This window comes from Saprolegnia parasitica, assembly GCF_000151545.1.
Source record: "Saprolegnia parasitica CBS 223.65 unplaced genomic scaffold supercont2.87, whole genome shotgun sequence".
Classification (NCBI taxonomy): domain Eukaryota; phylum Oomycota; class Saprolegniomycetes; order Saprolegniales; family Saprolegniaceae; genus Saprolegnia; species Saprolegnia parasitica.
The window spans coordinates 56,624-65,008 of NW_012156481.1; the positions used below are offsets into that span (position 1 = coordinate 56,624).

Here is an 8,385-nt window from a genome sequence, read left to right on the forward strand (position 1 = left end):
GCGGCCTGTAAAAAGGAGTTGAAGGCGGCCGCAGCTGCCATGATGGAGCTGTAATAGCTGCTGTCGACGATTGCGTTTCCCGGCACTGCGAGTAGCCGCACGACTGCGCCCAGTATTATGTACACCTCCCTGCACGCTGCTTCAACCTCGACTCCTGTCCGGTCGAGGCAGAGACCGTCGCGAGATGGCGGCGAGAAAGAGAGAAAGGCCCAGAAACGTGCGAATATCGCAGAGTATCTCGGAGACACGAGACGCTTGCACACGACCAAGCCGCAAGCACGACCAAGGCAGCCTCAACAAATGTACTTGGGTATGTTCAAGGCCAATTACCTCTAATAATAGATATTTTAAACCAGCGAGATACAATGTGAAAGGTTTTGTGTTGGCCAATCACACGCGTGACGGCGCCCAGCGAAAAACGTTGGCCTGATCCGGATGCGATATACGGACAAAGGTGGGGCATCGGGACAAACCTACCCCGTCCACACGTGGCGCCATGACGACGCGGTCGATGAAACTCAGCAGCTAGACTAGAGCCTGTAGCATACACCGTAGCCAGACCAGTTGTCCTCGTCATGGGTCCTAGTAGTGTTTAGTGCGACACGCTCAGCAACAGGATCGACGGCAACGACGTCGTTGCGCCCACCTATCAAATCGACCACAAAGCTCACGCGCTGCAGTAGATCCAGCGCATTGAATGCAATGTTTAGCAGCGTCCTCTACGTAATACGGAGCGCAGCCTGTAGAAAGCGGAGCCACGCCCGTCGACTCGTCGGACCATGGTGTCAAGAGTACAGTATGTATGTACCCTTCATGGTGTACGCCCGACAGCAGCGCGAGCCATTGATGAATGAGCGCCTTGACAACCATTTTGTGTTACTACGCGTGCGCTCACGTATAGGGCGCTCGCTGGATCGCACTGTTCTTGGCTCGTTCAAGACGTGGCACGGCAACGTCTCGAGGTGGGCCACGGCGGACAAAATGCGCCTCCTGGGACAAATCGAGGTTTGTCCCGCTGCTATATCCGGTCGACGTGTCCGGATAAAATGGTTGAGGCTGGCTGGATTTCTCAAGCCCATTGTCAACCAAACGTCAAATTCACGAGGATGATGCTGCATGTGCTCGGCCGTCGCTCGCGGCGCGCCGCCGTCCCGGTGCTCCGCGCGGGCCTCTCGACCGAGGCCGAGGCCAAGGCCGACGACGCCAGCTCGTTCACCAACATCCTGCGCAACCTCCGCGCGAGCGAGCACTTTGACCTTGTCGTCATTGGCAGTGGCCCATCCGGCCAAAAGTGTGCGATCGACAGCGCCAAGCACGGCAAGAAGGTTGCGATCATCGACAAGAAGGACATGCACGGCGGCGTGTGCGTGCACACGGGCACGATTCCGTCCAAGACGTTCCGCGAGGCGGTCTTGCACTTGACCGCGCATCGCCACAAGGGCTTTTACGGCAACGCGTACTCGGCGACGAGCGGCAAGCGCATGAGCATCCAGGACATTCTCGACCGCGTCCAAAAGGTCGAAAGCGCCGAGATGGACCTCACGCGCAACCAGCTCCTCCGCAACGGCATCTACCTCATCAACGGTACCGCGCGCTTCCTTCCAGATGCGGACAAGAAGACGGTCGCGGTACGTCGTAACTGTAGCAGGAGTGGGATACCAATGATCATCATGGCGTAGGTGCTCTCGAACGACTCGTACACGGAGGCCACGGACGGCCAGCGTCACTCGGACGCCAACATCTGCAAGCGGGTGCTGACGGCCGACAAGTTTTTGATCTCGGTCGGGACGCGGCCCGCCCGTCACCCCAACATGGATTTCGACGGCGAGCTCATCTTTGACAGCGACCAATTGCTCTGGGGCGCCCTCACCAACGTCCCGAAGCGCCTCATTGTTGTTGGCGCCGGCGTCATTGGCATGGAGTACGCAGCGATGATCAGCATCATCCCAGGCACGCAGGTCACGGTCATTGATGGCCGCAAGGAGGTACTCTTGTACCATATATCGTTGCATGTCTTATGGAGTCGTAGATTCTGGAAATGGCCGACAAGGAAGTCTCGGACGCCCTCTGCTACTCGATGCGGCAGCGGGGCACGCGCTTCTTGACCGAGGAGACGATCGACTTTGTTGAGAAGCGTCTCGATGAGAAGGAGGTCGTCGTGCACCTCAAGAGCGGCAAGATCATTGTCGGCGACGCCTTGCTGTACACCCAGGGTCGCCAGGTACCATGACCTTTCTATGACAAGGTGGACCCCCTATCCATTAGGGCAATGTCACGGGCCTGGACCTCGAAGCGGTCGGCCTCGAAGCCAACAACCGCGGGTACCTCGAAGTCAACAACAACTTTCAAACGAGCGTCCCGCACATGTATTTCTTTCCGACTCGTTGTCTTCGGATCCATTCACGGGAACGATGTTGTAGCTACGCGGCCGGCGATTGCATCGGATACCCGGCACTGGCGTCGGTCTCGATGGAGCAAGGCCGGTTGGCGTCCGTGCACATGCGCACGTCCGAGCCGACGAATAAGAACCGGACAGACCTCGACCCGTACGAGACGTCGCACTTTCGCACGCGGATGCGGTCGGGCGAAGTGTTTCCGTTTGGCATTTACACGGTGCCCGAGATCTCGATGGTCGGCAAGTCGGAGCAGCAGCTCACCAAGGAAAACGTGCCGTATGAGGTCGGCGTCGCGCGCTACGAGGAGCTCGCGAAGGGCCAAATGCTCGGCGGCACGCCCGGCTTTCTCAAGATCATTTTCTGCCCGTCGACGCTCAAGCTCCTCGGTGTCCACGCGATCGGCGAGGGCGCGACCGAGATCATTCACATTGGCCAGGTTGTCATGTCGACGGGTGGCACGCTCGAGTACTTTCGCAACGCCGTCTTCAACTACCCGACGCTCGCCGAAGCCTACCGCGTCGCGGGCCTTAACGGCCTGCGCAAGGTCGAAGCGATGCAAAATGAAACCAGCGGCAACTAAACGTCCTCGACCACCACGCGGAAATGTACAAAAGGCATGGCCTTGGAATGCGATATCTCGTTGTCTCTGTGGCCACAACGACGTGGTCTGTCTAGCGACGTGCGACCCCAATCGCCATCTCGTTGTCTCTGTGACCACCACGACTTGGTCTCTCTAGCGACGTGCGATCCCTCCTAGTGTTCGGATCGTCGCGCTCTTAAGAACTCGGCAGCAGCACGCATTCTGACCACCATGTCCCGCTGCAGTCCAGCTTGCATTGGTGCTTCCAGGGACGAATAGCTGCCATGGCGTACTCGCTGCTTGGTGTCCACAAGCCTCAAACGATGAAGAGGATTGCCGGGTTGGCATCCAGCGCGTGCCACTGGCAAGTCCACGTCTCCTTGCGAGCAGGCTTCAGTACCCAACATGACAAAAACCGACAGGTGGCGAAGAGCCTTTGCGCCTTGGCGATCACTACGTCACGCTGCCAGCCGTCATCGCATGGTCTGCATCAGCAGCGGAGGAGGTAGGTCGACACATGCAGCCTCTCTATCTGGCGTCCATGAGATCGAGGTCGAGGTTGCTGGTTGATATGATGTTGAGATATGAGGGCCTTCGCGCCAGTGTCATATTATCCGGACGTTTTTAGTCGCGCTTTGAACCGTTCGGGACGATGGCTGTCTGGACCGAGCACAAGACCAAGGACGGGCGGTCGTACTACTACAACAAGGCGACCAAGGCCAGCGTGTGGGAGAGGCCCGACGACTTCGTCCCGGCCGAGGTCCCGTCGGCCTCCAAGCAGGCGTGGGAAGAGCGCATGGACAAGACGAGCCTGCGCCTCTACTACTACGACCGCGTCTCCAAGACGTCGCAGTGGATCAAGCCCGAGAACGTCGAGATCACGAGCTACGTGACTAAGGACGACCTCGAGAAGATCGCGTCCAAGGCCGACGGCGCTGCCGACGACGCGACGGCCAAGAAGCTCGAGAAGAAGAAGTCGTCGTCCAAACTCACAGAAGACGCCGAGAGCCCAAGCCGAAAGCGCGCCAAGCGGAAAGCGACTGAGGACGACGAGACACTCGTGGCAAGCGGCGAGGCGCAAGTGACAGCGACCGCGGACGACACGAGTGCCAAGGACGACGAGAAGGCCAAGAAGCGCAAGAAGCGAGAGAAGCATGCGTCGTCCAAGCTCAAGGCCAAGAACAAGCCCAAGCGCACGGGGCGGGCGACGTCGACACTCATCTTGCGCGACGACGACGACATGGGAGCCCTCGCAGAGGCGATCCAGGACGAAGCCGCGCCGGCCTTCCAGGTTGGCTTGCCTGCGAACGACAGGATTTCTCAGGCACCTCCCATAGATTTTGGGCAAGACCGATGCGATCATGGAGCTCGATATTCTCAGCTCAATCAACGGCTTTCTGCGCGCGCACACGGACGCCAACGGCCCAGGTTGGCTCTACACATCGGTTCCATGCCTCATGTCCATGCGCAGAGCTCCTCGTCAAGCAGCTCTCGTCGTCGTACCGCGGGCACCCCGAGATGACGCGCTTGGTCAGCAGCTGGCTCGACATTCTCGACGCGCCCGACCCGGCGCTGCTCGCCGCCAACGGCCCCGCCACGATGGCGTCGGTCATGACGGCCAAGGAAGCCGCGGTCTGGGACGGCCCCGATGCGCTGACGTTTGCGTACCTCAAGGCCTCCATCATGGAGCGCTACGACCCGAAACTGGTCGCTCGACTTGCTCTCCATGCCGTTCTCAACTTGCTGGTTTAGCTCTCGAACGTGCTGAGCGACTCGATCGGTGAGCCAACGTGGCTGAAGGCCATGCTTCAAGACCAGCAGTGGCGCCTCATGCTCATCGAGCTCGCCGAGAAGCACTCGGTTCATTTCCTTCCCCTGCGGCGTTGTGTATGACCTTTTGTGGCGTAGACGTGTGGGCTCCTTCAGTATGCGATTCGCCGCATCTCGGAGGCCGGGCACCACAAGGAAATTGCGTCCATCACGAACGCCAACGTCTTCTTCTCCGTTTTTAACGCCATTGTGACCGACATGCTGCAGCGGGTACGCACAGTATTTTGTCTGCGCGGGTCCTGGACCACACTTTTTGCCACTAGATGCCGTCGGCGTCGGTCGAAGAGGCCCGCGACGACCTCCACGCGCTCCAAAAGATGTGTGCGCACGCGGCCTACTCGCACGTGTACACGCAAGAGGTGCTCTTGCAGCTGGATACGCACTTGCGCGCGCAGGACGGCGCGGCCATGGCGCTCCGCACCAAACTCGATCGACTGCGGCAAGAGCTGCACGGAAGCGTCCTTGCCAAGCACGGTGTCCGAAAAGTCCAGGCGTTCCATGTCCTCAAGCGCGCGCAGCTCACGCAAACGTTCCCGGACCTCGCCCAAGCCATCGGTACTCCTCACTTGCGCACCGTGAGGCAGTCGTATCAAGGTATCAACAACCGTGCCTCATAGACATGCTGTATCGCGAACGGAAATGCTCGGCCGCGTGCGCTGAGCTGCTCAAGCACGTGTACGCGCAGCCATCGCCGCCGCCTGTCGCCCACGTCCGCGAACACCTCGTACTTGCTTTTCGAGACCGCCACTGGAAGATTCGTGTATCAACTTGATATATTAGGTGCTCGAGTACCTTACGGACGCGCTCTTCCATCCGTACGAGTCGATCACCGAGAGCCATCGGTCGGCGTGCGCCCATGTGCTGGCGTACGCCGCCAGCGTCGTCGACGACCGGTCGCTGCTCGATACGCATGCGATTTCGGCGCAGGCGTGCCCGCCCTTCGAGGCGATTGCCACCGCGCTGCAAGAAACCTCGGTCGTCTGCAAGAGTGAGACGACGCTAAGCTACAACATGCACGAGAGCGAGGCCATCGAGAAGGTTCTGCGGACGATGGAGACGCCGGTCGTCGCGATGGGTGTGCTCCACTGGCTCGGGCGGCTCCTCGAGTCCAAGAGCTTCCTCAACGGCCCGTTCTTGCATGCCTGCTTTCCGGTCTTTCTCAAGCTCCTCCGGCACGACATTGAGCTGCACATGGCGCAGTGGCCGACAGTCTTCAACGTGCTCGTCAAAGCTCTCATGTGCCAGCCCGAGTCGAATCCTGTCAAGGTTCTCGAGCTCAAGCGCGAGACATTGCGCTGCATGGTGCACCTCATGACCGTCGGGTATGTGCTGCCGGTGCTGCACTTTATCTCGCAGAGCACGGACGCGCTCGACCAAGCCCTGCTGCGCAACTTTGTCCAGCTCGTGCTCAGTCGCATTGCGCCGCCGTTTTCCGAGCGCTTTGTCACCGAGTGGACCACCGTGCTCGTGCATCCCAAGGTGCTCCTCGCGCTCAAGTCGTGCCCGACCGACACGAAGGCCAAGCTGCAGCAGTACGCGGTCTACTGCGCCGACCTTGGTAGCGCCATCGTGCCACACGAGAGCCTCCGCGTGCTTGGCGAGAGCTTTGATGCATAGTCGTCGGCGTCGGCGTAGCGTCGTAATGTATGAGGATGCTGCATCTCGATTGTATTCAGTTGCGCTACTCACCGCCAGGCGCGAGGCGGCGTGACGCTTCAGAGGTCGGGACACCTGGTCGTCGTCCATCGCGCGTTTGGCGCATGGCCTCGGTCGCCTCCATGCATCGACCGCCCATGCATCGACCTCCCATGCACCGCCCATGCATCGACCTCCCATGCACCGCCCATGCGTCAACCTCCTTGCCTTGGCCGGCGCGTCTCCATGGCGCCGGCGTCGTCGCTGCGGCCAAGATTCCATCGGCCAAGATTCGCCCAACGACACACACTCCGCGGTCTATTTAAATACAGCAGGTCACGTCTTTAAATCCGTACAATCAAATCCTATACAAAACGCTGGTTTAAATTGTAATTTAAAGAAAAAGGAGCGGCCACTGGCATAAAGTATGCGGGGTGTCGTGACACTTGTGCCGCATACACTGTCTGGGTATGCATTATCAGAGGTTGTCGCCCACGGCTCCACTTGAGGTTTGTATGCGGCGGCTCCCGGCCGCAAATGTGGCACGCTCTAGAAATGTATGGAAGTTTGGAATCAAAAGAGAGAGGTTTTCGGCAACCTCTCGGAGAATGTAGGGGCAGTCTAGCTCCAGTCACGTCAGCAGGAAGCACCCGACGGACCCCGGCCGCGCGCTTCCCCCAGCCGCCCAAGATAGCGATAGGATTAGTCATGACAGATAGCTCCCCGAAGATTGGGTACGTGGCGGCGCCTGGCCGCGCGGTCTCATGGCGACGCCGTAGGAAAATATTCATCGGCGGCTTGTCGTACGAGACGACGGACGGTACGGATTCGCCGCCCGCGATGACCACGAGGGCCTCATGCAGCACGATCCTAGACAAGCTGCGGGCCTACTTTGGTGCATACGGCGCCGTCACGGACGCGGTCGTGATGAAGGACCCGATCTCGCGACGCTCACGCGGCTTTGGCTTTATCACGTACGCCGACCCGGCCTGTGTGGATCGCGCATTAGCCCAGCCCAACCACGTGCTCGACAACCGCCGGGTACGGTATGGCACAGGCAGCGGGTGCTCATGCGGGATGCGTTGTAGGTCGAGGCGAAGCGGGCCGTGCCACGCGCCGAGAGCAGCCGCGACACAAGTAGTATCTCCGCTAGGGGGAATGTTAGTGCAGGATCCAGCGTCAGCTCCGCGAGTGCGGTCGGCGCCACAAAAAAGATATTCGTCGGTGGCCTCCACTACGAGACCAAGGACGGTACGTCGCCGACGCGGCCATGGTCGTCGCTCATCGGTCTGGCCTGTCTAGCCGAGTTCAAGACGTACTTTCAGCAGTTTGGCAAGGTCGTCTCGGCCGAAGTCATGTTCAACCGCGAGACCAACAAGTCGCGCGGCTTTGGCTTTGTCATCTTTGAGACGGAAGCCAGCGTCGAGCTCGTGCTGCAAGACAAGACACATGTCATTGACGGCAAGTCGGTACGCCCGACCGTCCTCGCGACCTCGTGCTCATAGACATGACACAGGTCGAAGTCAAGCGCGCCGTGCCACGCACCGACGCGCCGCCGACAACGACCGGCAGCGTCCGGTCCGTCTCGAACCGCGGTGGCTCGTTCAGCGGCCAGTCGAGCGACCACGAGCTCCTCAGTCCGCGCTCGACACCGACGTCGCCGATGACCAAGTCGTCCAATAGCCACCACCACCTCGTTAGCTCTAGTTTTAGTTCCCTCGACCCCGCGATGAGCGGATATGCCGCGGCCGTTCGATATGGCGGCGGCCGGTCGACCCCCAACCAAAGTAGTATGTTGGACCACAGCCTCGTGGACCGTCTCGACAGCATGTCCCTCGACGGCAAGGACCCGACGCTCGACGACGACGAGCATCACGTGCCCAACGGCTCGATGCTCCACGGCTGGACGAGCCAAAAGTACAGTCTGCCGCCGCCGCCGCAGTA

At 60.0% G+C, this 8,385-nt stretch overlaps 3 protein-coding genes across 3 annotated transcripts in view; all 3 read left to right on the forward strand.

Moving 5' to 3' along the window:
• The first annotated feature begins 1,100 nt into the window (after positions 1-1,100).
• Positions 1,101-3,050, forward strand: SPRG_12054 (hypothetical protein). Its single transcript, XM_012351821.1, has 5 exons — positions 1,101-1,628; positions 1,680-1,985; positions 2,030-2,221; positions 2,266-2,366; positions 2,421-3,050. Exons 1-5 carry the CDS (start codon positions 1,107-1,109, stop codon positions 2,974-2,976), a joined length of 1,677 nt encoding a protein of 558 aa, XP_012207211.1. The 5' UTR covers positions 1,101-1,106; the 3' UTR covers positions 2,977-3,050.
• Positions 3,051-3,584: 534 nt separating this feature from the next.
• SPRG_12055 (hypothetical protein) lies at positions 3,585-6,463 on the forward strand. Its single transcript, XM_012351822.1, has 8 exons — positions 3,585-4,267; positions 4,314-4,404; positions 4,448-4,683; positions 4,729-4,836; positions 4,885-5,016; positions 5,070-5,361; positions 5,424-5,530; positions 5,587-6,463. The coding sequence occupies exons 1-8, from the start codon at positions 3,629-3,631 to the stop codon at positions 6,421-6,423; spliced, it is 2,442 nt and encodes an 813-aa protein (XP_012207212.1). The 5' UTR covers positions 3,585-3,628; the 3' UTR covers positions 6,424-6,463.
• Positions 6,464-7,149: 686 nt separating this feature from the next.
• The window catches only part of SPRG_21082 (hypothetical protein), a gene marked incomplete at both ends in the record, with an annotated part of 1,653 nt that continues 417 nt past the window's right edge, over positions 7,150-8,385 (forward strand). The window contains 7 exons of the mRNA XM_012351853.1: positions 7,150-7,175; positions 7,221-7,261; positions 7,316-7,482; positions 7,530-7,692; positions 7,744-7,910; positions 7,958-8,112; positions 8,155-8,358. Coding sequence (XP_012207243.1) covers positions 7,150-7,175; positions 7,221-7,261; positions 7,316-7,482; positions 7,530-7,692; positions 7,744-7,910; positions 7,958-8,112; positions 8,155-8,358 — 923 coding nt within the window. The remainder of the gene's footprint in view (positions 7,176-7,220; positions 7,262-7,315; positions 7,483-7,529; positions 7,693-7,743; positions 7,911-7,957; positions 8,113-8,154; positions 8,359-8,385) is intronic.

What these genes read in the sequence shown, in the direction of transcription:
- SPRG_12054 (XM_012351821.1), top strand. Translation starts at nt 1,107, where the DNA reads ATGATGCTGCATGTGCTCGGCCGTCGCTCGCGGCGCGCCGCCGTCCCG. An exon ending in CGGACAAGAAGACGGTCGCG is followed by an intron (nt 1,629 to 1,679) that starts GTACGTCGTAAC and finishes ATCATGGCGTAG; the next exon opens with GTGCTCTCGAACGACTCGTA. An exon ending in TGTACACCCAGGGTCGCCAG is followed by an intron (nt 2,222 to 2,265) that starts GTACCATGACCT and finishes CCTATCCATTAG; the next exon opens with GGCAATGTCACGGGCCTGGA.
- SPRG_12055 (XM_012351822.1), top strand. Translation starts at nt 3,629, where the DNA reads ATGGCTGTCTGGACCGAGCACAAGACCAAGGACGGGCGGTCGTACTAC. An exon ending in GGACCTCGCCCAAGCCATCG is followed by an intron (nt 5,362 to 5,423) that starts GTACTCCTCACT and finishes CGTGCCTCATAG; the next exon opens with ACATGCTGTATCGCGAACGG. An exon ending in CCCACGTCCGCGAACACCTC is followed by an intron (nt 5,531 to 5,586) that starts GTACTTGCTTTT and finishes TTGATATATTAG; the next exon opens with GTGCTCGAGTACCTTACGGA.